The 13,500-nt window shown below is 32.7% G+C and overlaps 1 protein-coding gene and 1 long non-coding RNA gene across 3 annotated transcripts; one reads left to right on the top strand and one right to left on the bottom strand.

The window, feature by feature from the left end:
* LOC112750358 (uncharacterized) lies at positions 1-4,809 on the top strand. Of its 2 annotated transcripts, none has more exons than XR_003175679.3 (2): positions 1-584; positions 4,417-4,809. It is a non-coding gene; the product is annotated as an uncharacterized lncRNA (long non-coding RNA). The 2 variants fall into 2 exon arrangements; XR_003814296.2 differs by lacking the exon at positions 4,417-4,809 and adding an exon at positions 3,911-4,061 and having other exon boundaries at positions 362-584.
* Positions 4,810-8,969: 4,160 nt separating this feature from the next.
* Positions 8,970-11,610, bottom strand: LOC112750359 (sphinganine C4-monooxygenase 1). Its single transcript, XM_025799055.3, has 2 exons — positions 10,874-11,610; positions 8,970-9,840 (listed from the first exon to the last, which is right to left on the bottom strand). The coding sequence occupies exons 1-2, from the start codon at positions 11,096-11,098 to the stop codon at positions 9,286-9,288; spliced, it is 780 nt and encodes a 259-aa protein (XP_025654840.1). The 5' UTR covers positions 11,099-11,610; the 3' UTR covers positions 8,970-9,285.
* Between the last annotated feature and the right edge of the window lie 1,890 nt (positions 11,611-13,500).

Raw genomic sequence — 13,500 nt, 5'->3', positions numbered from 1 at the left:
ACACACACACGGATACATTCCCCTCTTACTTATCCACACAGACGTAATCGGGGGGTTGTTCTTTCTTCTTCAATACGTTCATCATATAACTTATAAAATAAAACACAAGGAAGGAAAGGGAGTTCTTGAGAGAATCAGAGAAACAGAGGAAGAGGGATCGAGGGAGAATGGGACGCAGAGGGAAGAGGAGAAGAGGGAGATGGTGGCAGTGGGTACCCTTACCACCGTCACCGTCGTTATCGCACGAGAGAGAGCGCTTCGCTTTGCAGAGGTGTTGAGTGAGATAGACGCGATGCGAGAAAGAGAAGGAGGTGTTGTCTTCGCCGCTGCGTCTCACCGCCGTTGAAGGAGTCACCACCGCTGGAACCCTAGCTGTCGCCGCCGAAGGGAGCTTCGCCAACGCCGTCGCCGATTCTGTCCGAGACCACCGCTGCCGTCGCTAGGAGGAGTTGAACGAGAGAGCATTGTACAGTGGTTATGCCACTGCTATTATTGAGCCTCTTCGCCACTGCCGTCGTCGATTGTCACTGGAGAACGCACTGTTGTCCCTCCGCTGCTAAGAACCAATGCTGGAGCTACCGTGGGTAAGTCTGATGCTGCTACTTTGACTCTGGTGTGACCTTTTTCTTGATTAAGGTCCATTTACACATTTTATTGTCATTGCCACGCTTGTTCTAATTTGATTCTAGATATGCCCTGTTTTGAATTTCCCAAGACTGTGTTTACCTTTGATTTTGTTCAATTTGAATCCTCCGTTCTGCTACAACCATCATTACCGCCGTGGGATTGACGGTGCTACTCTTCCAGTTGTTGCTGCTAACGTTACGGTTGTGTTGGAATTTCCGCTATTAGCATGAATTAAAAGAAAAAGGAGTTGTCATCATTAATCTATGCAAACTCGGCTAACTGAGGCAGGGGATTTAATTTAAACGATTTTAATTTTAGAATGCCCACAAATTTTATTGAATAACTGCAAATTGGTTTAATTGTTGCGAGTAATTTATTGTTTATATGGATGTTGAATTGTGGCTGAGAACGTGATTGAATGTATGAATTTTATGAAATTGATTGATTATATGTGGATTGAGATTATAATTGAATTGAGTGTAATTATATGTGGTAGATGACTGAATTATTGACTATTGCGATGAGTTAACTGAGATTTTGATCTTTAGTGAATCATTTTGGGACTGTTGGATGTTGAATTGGTTGTCAAGTATATTGCTACGGCTGTGAAAGTGACTTGAGATTAGTTGTGAATTGTGATTTTAACCGATTATGTACAATTGGTTGAGGGTGAGATAATCATTTGATATATTTGATATCAAATTGAGAATTGTTAAAGGATTAGAATCTAAAAGACTAAACTATTATGGAGAATCTTATTTTCAAAATAAAACAGTAACTTTGAGAACGACCCAGTAATTTGCTAGTGATCGAAATGGTAAGATTTTAAAAGCTAAGTAAACTTTAATAGTGCAGTTATTAGGATTCAATTTTGAAAGCTTCGTATTAACTGAAGAATTAGTTATGATTTTTCAAAGTTAAGCTGTGAAATCTGATATTCTGCATTATCTTTAAATGAAATCAGTAACTTTGAAAGGCTATAACTAATTCTGTGACGATCGAAATTGCGTGGAACCAAGTCTGGGTTAATCTTGGAAATATTTAAAACTGAACTGGAGAATTCGAGACCTTTTCGTTAAATATATTATTTATGGTAAATTTTTTAATTATGGTTGTGTAATCTGATTTTACTGCAGAATTTTTAGAGCAGCAGTAACTTGTTGACTCTGCTGGGAATGTTTCGAAATGAATTTTGAAATGGAACCAATTTTAAATGAAACATTAGTCCTATTATTTTAATGTCGTGAAATTTAGAATGGTTAGAATTGTGGTTTTAAAGATATGAATTTTTTAAATACGATGCATTATGCAGTAAAAGCCAGATTCTGTTTTCTTAATTGAGTAACTTTAAAGTTTATAATTTTTTATTCCGAATGGATATTGAGGTGCAACAAATTGGTGGTAAAAATTGAGTATGTTTAGCATATGTTATTTAAATTTTAGGGATCTCCGTGTTTTAATGAGTGAGTTATGGGACTTGGAAGATGATATGTTCAATGGAATTTAAAACAGAATTCTGCAGAAAATTACCTAACTTCCAAGCTACGTAACTCTTTTATTAAAAATGGTATTGACGTGGAACTAATTGGGAACAAAATCTGGATAAGTTAGTTTGATCATATTAATTTTGAAGATCATTGGATTTAATTTGGTTTATATAGAATTTTGATATTGCATACTGCTGTTATTTTCTGGCTTTTTAAACACTGTAGATCAGTTATGGTTTTTCCTCTGTTTCTGAGACTAGAGAAATCCAAAAATTATGATTTTTGGTTTGTTAGAAAGCTTAGTTCGAGATGATCGCCTGGACATAAAGTTTGTGCAATTCCGAGTTCATTTGTTATATTAAAAACAAAAAAGAAGATAGAGTGTCGAGAATATATTAGTGACAGTCGTGGGTTCATAAAGTTAAAGATGAATCTTAGTGTTATATGATTCATTTAATATTAGAATTAGTTTGACTTTGAAATGATTTGATACTGAAAAAGTTTGAGAAGAGTTTGATAAATAGTTTGGTTGGTACCCAAGATGGGTAGCAAAGTCTAAGTTTAAGAGAGGTATTGCCCAAATCTTTATAAAACTCTGAGAGTTATGTTTTTTTGGGATTTTTAAATGAAATAAAGAATTGATTGTTGAAGTTGATTTGAGACTTTTGTTTTTGTGAAAAGAAGTTTTATGAAAGAGAAATGGATTTGAATTGTGTTATGAATGGTTTAAGTAACCTTTGAGTTGTAAAGAAATTGAAATGAATTCCAAAGTTAACGTTAGATATTCTGAAAATAGCAAAGTGAAGGCTATGGTGACAACTTAAATGATTCTCTTGAGAAGAGATAATTGGTTTATGAAGTTGTTGGAAAGGATTATTGTTACGAGTAGGAGAGTACGGCTATGTGTGATTTATGAGCCTTCGGGCGATACTTGAGAATATTGTGTGGAAACGTCCGTATTATATTGTTGCTTCCCAAATAGGCTGCGGTAGAGAATGTACCAGCCCTGCAAGTTGAAAATGCTTGGTAGAGGCCTGATTAGCATACCTGCGGTATATTGAGATTTGAGCAAATACCAACCATGCAAGTCGAGAGTACTTGGTAGAGGGTATGCGGTATTTAATCTGGGATTAAGTTCTAGGAAAGCCTTATCTGATCTGGAGAGTCGGAATACGTCGGGTGCGGGTCGAAACTGACAAATGATCTCATTACCTGTACTTGGACTAGACATTCATCATATGCATTTGAATGACTTGCTTGGGTGTGCTTTTACTCTATTCCTTGTTTTGTTTGTTTGTGCCCTATTTGTTTGTTTATGTTCTGTTTGCCTGTTTTTGAATTGCGCTTAGAGTTAGGCATTATTTGAAAAGTCATATTGGTTCAGCATAGACTTAATGAACCTATGCTTAGGACAGGCTGACTATTCCAACCGAGATTGACATAAGCTTTATAAATAAACCTTAAAAAGAGAAACAAAAGCAGCACAAAGATGTAAAGAGAAAAGAGGAAAAAGAAAAAGAAAAAGAAAAAGAGAATGAAGATTTGATTTGCTGGTGTATGCATTTACCGTTACATTCAAGGTTATTATTAATAAAAAAGATTTTAAGAAATATAACCTGAATGCTAATATCCGATTTTTTTCCAACATAATTTCTTAGATTTTTATATAATAAATAAAAATGGATATTGTGGAACTAAATTAACTATTTGTATTTTATTCTTTACTTTTAGAGCATTCTCAACCTCTATTGAGAACTTGTAATTTTGTTCTCACCCAAAATTTTTCATCATTTCAGTGACAGATTTGAAGACTCAATATGGATCTGCGAACGAGTATTGAAAATTGTTTATGAGTTGAATTGTTTTTATAAAATGCCGTCGCTCTAGTCACTTAAAATTCTATTTTTATACAGAGGATAGGTGGTATATATGAATTTCATTTGACTTTACTTGTATAAGATTTATTATTATTAGTATGTATGTGAGTATTATTATTTGGAAACTTTAATATATGATTTCCAAAAAAAAAAAGAAAATAATTTGGGTATTTCTCAAAACTGAAATGCAATATCGGTGTAAAGGTTAGTATTAAATAGATAATAAAGGAGAATAAATTTGTAACACCTTACTTTTAGTACGATCAGGACATGTTGGAAGTTGGATCGTTATAGTTATAGTCCAAAATCTTTAAAATTAGTGTTTTAATTCGTATTTTAAATATTTTTTCTTTTTAAATTATAAACTTTAATTTTATAATTTCTTTAGCTCATAATTAATTTATTTATTATTTATTAATTTACAGGGTTTTATAGTGCATACACATGACTTACAACATGTGACTCACTTAAAAAAATGTGGTTTGCGATTTCTGGCCTATTTTGGGCACAATCCAACTCATTTCTGAAGCTGTTGAAGCAAGAATTCATGGGAAATGAACGAAGTAGTGTTAGTTTTAGGTTTTTAATCATGTTTTAAGGAAATTTTAGAGGGAGAAGCTCCAACTTCTTTCTAGATTTTTAGGTTTCTTAGTTTATTTTCTCTCTAGTTTTAGGTTTTAATTTTGTTTAGTTACATTTTATTGTTCTACTACCTTAGTTTAATATTTTTTCTCTTGTTAGTCTCTCAATTTTTGCTAATTGTAGTTAATAAACTATTGTTGAATTCTAATTTTTTTTTAATGCAGTTTGATATTTTTTATATTTATTGACGTTCATTTGAATTGTTATTATTCCTTTCTTATCTTAGTTAGTTGTAGATTTTATTATTATTGCAATTTATGATGCTTTGTTTATATGCCTTCTAAGTGTTTGATAAAATGTATTACTTAGTTTTAGAATAGATTTTGTATTCTTGACTTAGAATTGAGGACGTAAGTGACCTTGAGTCATTTATGTCTAATATTGATTGGTGATTTAAGGTTGTTTGTTGATTTTGTTTTCACTAATGTTATTTTTTCACTAAGCCTAATCAGTGAGTTTATTAGGATTTGTGGATTAAGATCAATTATGCTTATTTGACTTTTTTCAATATTTAGGAGTTGACTAAGTGAGATTAACTCATGACAAATTGACAATGCAATGATAGTGATCATTGAATCTCAACCCTTACCAAGATCTTTCTAGCATTTGAGTTTAACTTCCATTTTTAGTTAATTACCTTATTTTTTCTTAGTTTAATTTCTTGCTTGCTCTTTTAATTTTGTGTTATTTAAATTTTCATTAATTTTGATAAAACTTCGATCTCTCATAGCCAATGATATGCACATCCAACTACAATTTTATAGGAGAAAGATTTGGAATTTAAAACTTCCGGTACTTAATTTAAATTTGTGACAATCTATTAAATTTTAATAGGATTATTTGCTGGTTTAGAGTTAGGACAAATTTTGTAAATTTGTGACGATCTATTAAATTTTGATAGAATTATTTGCTAGTTCAGAGTTAGGACGAATTTTATATTTAAACATTATACAATTTTAAATTGGTGTTTAGCCTTCATCACACTTCTAATAAAAATCTGTTTTAAATTATATATAATAGAATAATAAATTAAAAAATTAATTATTATTTGAAACAAAGAAAAATAAATCTTCAAAAATTTATGCTAGAAATTTAGACTTCTTGCCTTATCATATCACCAAGACCAAATCTTCTCAAATTATGCCGATAAGCAATGATCGAACAACTTGAAGAATGAAGAATAAAAATAAATAAATTTTAATCCCAAGAGCACCAAAAAACGTTAATTCTAAATTTAATTTAAACAAAAAAAAAGATAAAGTTTTTTATATTAGAGTAAAAATAAAATAAAAAATTTATAAATTGCATGCAAAATATAAAATAAAATAATACAAAATATCAAGAAAGAAAATAAAGAAAAATTATTTTTTGGTATTCAACTTACAAAAATGATCCGAAAAAGTAACTTAATAGTGAAAAATTCGAGTTTGAAAGAAAGAAATTATTTCTCTTGAAATAATTGCATAATGAATTTTATCTATTTAAGTGTAATATATCTGAATAATTTTTTTTTTTAATTGAAAGCAATTGTTTGAATAGTTGAATGATAGATTTTTTTAATTTAGATTAGTTGACTTAATAAATAATTGTTTAAAAAATTATTCCTTCATTTATACTACAGAATTTCACATTATTTAGAATAATAATATGATCAGAATATTTGATAAAAAATTAAACAAAAATAAACTACGTCATTATGTATCTCAATATTTATAGAGAGTAAGTCGGGGATACAAAGTTGTCACGATCTTTTTATTTAGAGTTCTCAATGTTCTGATTGAGTTTGTCATTTTCAATGGTAGGAAGTGTGGTACAAGGACACCAACACTCAAGTTAGTATTGGTTATATGAGGTACTAAATTAGAGATCATACATGAGAGCATGTATTTAAAATAGTTCATATATCACAAGGTTATGATATTATGAGATTTTCATCTAATGTCATTCTAAGGCTATGAGTTGCCATTTAAGTTTAGCTGATAGAAGAGAATGAGTTGTTTTTTTTATGAGTTGCTTGATAGTTTGTTGTGGTATATCCTTTTCATAAGATATTCTTGGGTCTATATATAGTCAATATCGTAACATTTTCTTTAAAAGTGGAATAATAGTTATAATGTCATTAAATTCAAAGTTGAATGATGAGGAATTATTATTGTGGTTTATATTTTTGTTTTCCTAAATTTTTGTTAGACCATCGACGACAGACGTCGATTAAACTTATATCAAAAGATTTCAATTTGAGGAACAGATACAATTCCTCTAAAAAAGTGAGTTCGGCCTTAGACTTATTAATTTAGTGTTAAAACTGGCTTGCAACAACGAAGTTTGCATATGATATTCGAACAAATTTATAATGAAATAATGTAATTGAATGTAACTTAAAAAGGGACTATTATAGTGAAAGAATTTAATGATTTAAAAAAAATTGTTTAAAAATAACAAAATAATAAACAAAGTTTAGAATTTAAGTAAACAAATAAATTAAGATAATAAACAAAACAAATAAATAAAATAAATTGATTTCAAACACTCACATGTACTTATACTCTATCACTTTTTTTGACGTTAGTGTGACTTTAAAATTTTTAGAGAATTTTAGTGTAGCTTGGAATATTGAAAATTAAAGTCTCTTTTGAAAGCTTTTACCTCCCTATTTAATAGAGACAACGTCCAGGCTATACTGAATAGTTATCAATCTCTTAATCACGACCCACAATCCGGTTTTACTTGCTCTCCAAGTTCAACTACCCACATTCTTACCATACCTTAGTCTTCAAGGACGAGATCACACGTTCTTACCCATTACGAGTGAGTCTTTTCCTCACGTGTTTTCTCTTAATTTTATTTCGACCGTCTCTCTTTCGACCTTCATCATGGTAGTCAATCAGTATACCTTTTGTTCTGTTCATCCATTTTATGATCGAAATTATTGCTGAGTGTCGAACTTTAATGCTGACAACTTTTAAGGTGTAACATCTTGAAATCCAAAATAATACATGACTATCAAACCAGTTTTTTTTACTTTAAATATTCTTAAGTATGGTTCTTAATAATAATGAATTTAAAGAAATAGTCCAAAATATAATCGTTATCGTTTCTTTTCTTGTCTCAACAACAATTTTAAAAACACTTGATTTTGATCTTTTCAAAAATTCAATTTTGATATAGGTTCGTAAATTATTTAAGAAAAAAATCTATTTCAACTTCCAAAAAATTAAATAATTTATTTAGAGAGACTCTAGAGATATAAACATGTTTTTAAACAAAAACACCGTAAAGTCCTTATTGTAGCCATGTTGTTGATGGACAAGTTTAATAATTAATGGAAGTATCATTCAGTTTTTCTTTTTAAAAAATGCACTAGTAAGATTGCTCTACTTATGGGATTGGGCAAAAATGGAACGGGCCAGTAATTGATTCCAATGGGTTGGATTGACCCAAACAAAAACTATTTAATCATGTCGGATTGAATTGATAGTGTTTAAACCAAGTTGGGTTAGAGTTCATTAATCTGTTTAATCAAGTGTTAGGGTTTCAATCCCACCTCGTGTATTCAGTTATCCATTAGCCAACAAATACTCTTAAATAGAACTCAAATCTATAACAGATTAGTCCTTAGCCTGCTGGACAGATGGATACTGTGGGACAAAAAAAATTGGTAGTGTTTACGGGATCAAATGCTTAAAACATAATAGATAATTTTCCCATTAGACTAATACACAACAATGATTAAATTTAGGGAAAATTTTAAACAAAGGAGGAAAATGGATGAGATCTTGCTGAGAACGCCCAACTTCTGTGTATGTCCTTTTGAAAACAGATTGTGGCTATTGATTTAGTTGCAGCTTCCTTTCGTAGCATTCTTGCTTATAGGGAGGTAAAAGGTAATAAGTTTAGGTGCTGCATATATATGAATATGCGAAGAAAGTGAAACACTTGAAATTGCGTTTTCAAGGATGCTAAAATTCATTCAAACTCAAAGATGTAGACATAACTGAACGTATATCTTAATGCATGCTAATAGGTAACAAGCAGCTCAGTCACTTAAAAACCCATAAGCCTCGGCAATTTCAGCATTTCCCCCTCGTTACTGTACACATCCCCCCCCGGGCCGCCTGGGCATCTTGTTCAATCATAAATAACTATGGCTCCATGAAGTGCATAAGATACAGGTCTATCCACATACACAAAAATCACCTCATAACCACAGCTTTGGCATCAATTTGAGAACATATATATATGCAGAAAAACAGAGTCAGCAAAACGAACATAGTATACCAATATCAGAAATTGCATCCTTAAGCATATATATATATATACATGCAGAAAAACAGAGTCAGCAAAACGAACTTACTATACCAGTATCAGAAATTGCATCCTTAAGCAAGTTTAGAAAACAAGGTAATGTATACAAGTTTTGATAATAGCATTATAGCAGCCGTACATAAAAGGGTGAAATAACACCGTAACTAGGTAGCTTCTCAATTTCCTTATTAAGTCTATCTAGTATAAACAGACATGTGAAGAACAATAGTAGCGTAGGCAATTCAGTATAATGTTTATATACAAAAGCTGGTCACCCAGGAAGTGCTGATCATAAATAACGAAAACCAATACTAGTACACAAAAAGAATACTCACTAAGATAAAAAGTTAATCATCCTTGGAGTCTTTACAAGGTCTGGCTTCAAAACCCCCATCAGCCCTCTTCTCCAATGTGTATGGCATGTAAGTGCCCAAGATGCGATCCCACATGACGAAGAATGGCTGCGAGTAGTTGTACTTGTTTCCATAGAGCTGATGGTGCACGTCGTGGTATGCTGTATTGTTCTTGAAGATAACGTGGAAAAGGTTTCCAGGGAGCCACAACCCGCAATGATCATCGACCGTCTTAATGGTGGCAAAGGAGAAGAAGAAGATGGAGGCCCGAGGACTCATGCCAGACAAAAGGAAAGACAAAGCCCCGCCGATGGTGTCAAGAAGCAGTCCCTCCAGAGGGTGATTGTACAAAGCTCCAAATGAGTAAGGTACAATAAGTCTGTGATGTTGGGAGTGAATATGCTTGTATAGGAACTTGTTGTGATGCATGTACCTATGCATGAAATATTGCCATGTGTCCATTACCAACATAGCAGTACCAAATTGCCGGGCCACAGCAAGGAGGGAAGCATTCTGATTCAAATCACTTTGGGTATCGCTTCCTGTCACCTATAAAATAACAAATACCCCGATTACAATTGAGTTTATCTGAATAAATAGCTACACATGGACTCTAATGATTTTACACTAGAATTAGTACCATCTTTAATGCTGATGAGGGGGATAAAAATTTTTATAGTCCAACACACCCCCTCCAACAGTAACACTTAAGGGTAAAAAAAGCTCCAGATAAAGCCAATGTCAATTTAGATTAAGTGTCCTACCTTAACCACTAGACTATCAAACCAATCCTTGTATAATTTTCACATACTTACAAGTGCAAGTCTCATAATTAGAAGGAAGTTTCTATGGCATACAATTTGATTTGTGCATTCAGCAATATCCTAAATGGTTGAAACACAATTGATGCCCCTTCAATGACAAATTTTTGGATAAATGTTACGGGACATGATCAGACCTGTAGCTTTTTTCCGTATGTTATTGATCTTTCTAAAGAACTTTCACTCTACCATCTAAAATGAATATGAAGATAAAATCCAGGTCCCGAAGTCAGACAATGCATGGATCACTAAATCTGCAACTTTCTCATTGGTGATTCAGAAGGTTTACATTTAAGTTATTTTGGATGCATAGCATTTACGGAAACTATTACATTATCTATATTGAATTAATCAACCAGTTAGCTCCTGATAGTGGATTAATAGACTAGCGCATGCAAAACAGAAACCATGATTTCTCAAATAGGCCATGGTTTAGTTTACAAGGCAAGGCACAAAGACTATTTGCAATTATGGGGTTAATAGTGACATAAAAAATACAGAAAAAGCTTTGTTTGTTGACCACACGTCTCTCAAAATGTGAGAAGCTAAATTTGAAAGCGTGGTTGGTATTTAAACCTAAAAAAAAAAGGGGCACATTTGGGGGTAATTTAAATTAGTAATTAACTAAATCCTTGCATCTTCTTGTGGTTAATCTTAATCATCATACATAAAAATAAATCGATAAAAGAAAAGCGAGATAAAACATATAAACTTTACTCCTCCAACTCCTGGGAAAAAAAAAAATAATGATAGACACATACCGCAAACAAGAGAGTTGCAACCACCGCTTGAACTAACTGTTGGAGGACAACTCCTTTAACCACAGCACCCTTTGACACCAAATTCTTCTCATCTTCATCTTCCTTGGTATGCAACCGGTAATCCTCAGAAAACAAACCAAGAACAACGTAAATCCCCGAATAAACCCAGTAAATTATGATTGGGACAAAAGTCCCAAGCATCTCATCAGAAATCCCCAAAATCATTGTTTTTATTGCGATTGGAGTGAAGAGAGACCTCAATCACACGAAATTGGAACGGAATTGAAAGAACTCGGACTGAGGAACCAACAGGGAAACCCTAACCCTTATGTTGGGAATAAACTGAAACTCTGGTTTCTGTTGATGTCTTCAATCTGAGTAGTTTAGTTGGTTTTGCCGGCAAACCCATATAAAGAAATAAAGAACCAATTAAATATTGGTTAGGTGCATTAATCACAGATTTATTAGGGTTCCTCGAAGTGGCAATTGGCAAAGGAAGATTCCAAAGAGAGAATGAATAATTGCTTGCGCGAATGGGACTCTACAAAACGAATAGTACACGCTGGAAAAAATATCAGAGATTATGCTTCTGTGTGGTGATGGCGCACGGTTGTATGGGCTGATGTGTAGTGATGGGAGAAACGGACGGTTGCGTTAGATTAGAGGAAGGAACTGATAGTTTCGTTTGGGCATTAGAGTAGAGCCCGTTATGAAGTGATGACGTGTTTTTCTTTTTTTAATATTTTTGAGTGAACGAGACGACACCGTGTTTGACCGAGCAAAAATAGGAACGGGACCACTGATGGTTTAAGCAAGCCGGTTTTGAATGTTAACGTATCTTCTGTGGAACGGGCGCATTGGAGTTGACCTAAAGCCAAAAGTCAGTAATTATACACTTTCTGTGTTGTATGCAAGAAAGCGAATGGATTATTCAAAAAAAAAAAAGTTTCTTAATTTTTTTTGTTAGAATAAAATATAATTTTTAATTATTTAATTGTATATTTTTTATTTTTTATTTTTTTTCTCTTATTAATAAAATGTATGTGAAAAATGACAGTTTATTTTTTCAAGTGAGAAAAAAATTGAAAGAATTTAATTCCTACAAAAAAAACATAGTTGTTACAATTAAAGCGATAATTAATTTGATCAAAATATTAGTTTAATGGGTCATTAGTTTAATTATTAGATAATTAGTTACATCAATTGATTCGATCATAATTAAATAATTATATAATTTTTTAATAAAAAATTTTTATTTTTATTTTTATTAAATTGATTATTATTTCTTATTTTAATAATTTATACTTATTATAAAAAACTATGAGATTTATTTATTTGAACTTGTTATTAATCTGATTGAACTTAATAAATAGAAAGTATTATTTCAGGTTTTTTATTTCTAAAAAATAAAGGTAGAAATTTTTAATTTTAATTTTGTAAAAAATAAATAAATTAAAAAGCTCAATAAAAAAAGTGTTCAAGTAAAAGTTAAAGAATAAAAGTAAACAATCAATCAATAAAAAAAATGAGAATAGTATTAGGTATGTTATATGGTAAAAAAGAAGCACAAATACACAATATATAGTGAAAAACTTCTTAGCTTAGTGGTTGTAAGGTTCCTCATCATTTTTTTAACTTTAGATTTGAATCCCAGCAGAGACAAGTTTCTAAAATTTGCTCAAATTTGTTGCTGATGTCATCAACACGCAAGTTGATCAAGTCTTGACCAAAGTTGCGTGAATTGGACTGGTCAATAAACCGATGAGGTTACTGGTTCAATAATTTACTGATTCGATTGGGGTTTAATCGGAGTTCAACCGGTTTAATTAAATATTAAATAAAACTATTAAAAAAATCTTGTTCAGTCGTGTGCCAAACGGGTTGGGAAGTCTGGGTACTGAGGAGTGCAGCTGGGGCAGGATCTGGATTGAGGTCCTGGCGAGCCGAGGATTTGAGGAGTAGGGGGTGTGCCACTTGCAAGGACTCCAATGCCAAATAAAAGTCCATACGAAGAGGTGACAATTAGAGTAAAAGGAGTGACGTACCTTGGGGAGGGGTAGGGCCCTCCCCTTAGATAGCCTGTACGTGTGTGGGCCCCTCATGGACAGTCCCTCTTTCTTGAAAACTTCCTTTCCAGCTGTCCATGATCATGTAGAAGGGGTGACAACACGAGTCGTCTTCCAGTCGGTTGTGGACAGGCCGCCGGGTCGGGCGGGTGCCCAGACCCAGACCTTGAGTGTGTTGGGCTAGGCCAAAACAGTTCCCCCAACGCGTCATTTGTGGCCACGATCAACGTGGGTGTCGCGTTCTCTTCGACTCCTCCTCAGTAGGGCCCTAGGTCGGCCGCTTGATGAGAGGACTTTTTGACGGTTTAGAATTCACAAATGAAAGCTCGTTGCAATATAGTTTCTAAATCAACACTAATCCTTTCATACAAAAATTTGGTTGTCACAAGTACAAACCCCTAAAATCTATTAACCGAAGTATTGAAACCTCAGGTCGTTCTCCCTAGGAATTACAATAAAGTGTCTTGTTATTGGTTATGGAGTATGTTTTGGGATTTTTGGGATAGTAGACAAGAAATATAAATGGCAAAGGAAATAAACTAACAACTAACAAAGGTCTTG

This window comes from Arachis hypogaea, chromosome 15 (genome assembly GCF_003086295.3).
Source record: "Arachis hypogaea cultivar Tifrunner chromosome 15, arahy.Tifrunner.gnm2.J5K5, whole genome shotgun sequence".
In the NCBI taxonomy this organism is placed as follows: Eukaryota; Viridiplantae; Streptophyta; class Magnoliopsida; order Fabales; family Fabaceae; genus Arachis; species Arachis hypogaea.
Note: the sequence above shows the minus strand (reverse complement) of the source record. Positions and strands in the feature narration are given on the sequence as shown.

What these genes read in the sequence shown, in the direction of transcription:
- LOC112750359 (XM_025799055.3), bottom strand. Translation starts at nt 11,098, where the DNA reads ATGATTTTGGGGATTTCTGATGAGATGCTTGGGACTTTTGTCCCAATC. An exon ending in TTGCAACTCTCTTGTTTGCG is followed by an intron (nt 9,841 to 10,873) that starts GTATGTGTCTAT and finishes GTTATTTTATAG; the next exon opens with GTGACAGGAAGCGATACCCA.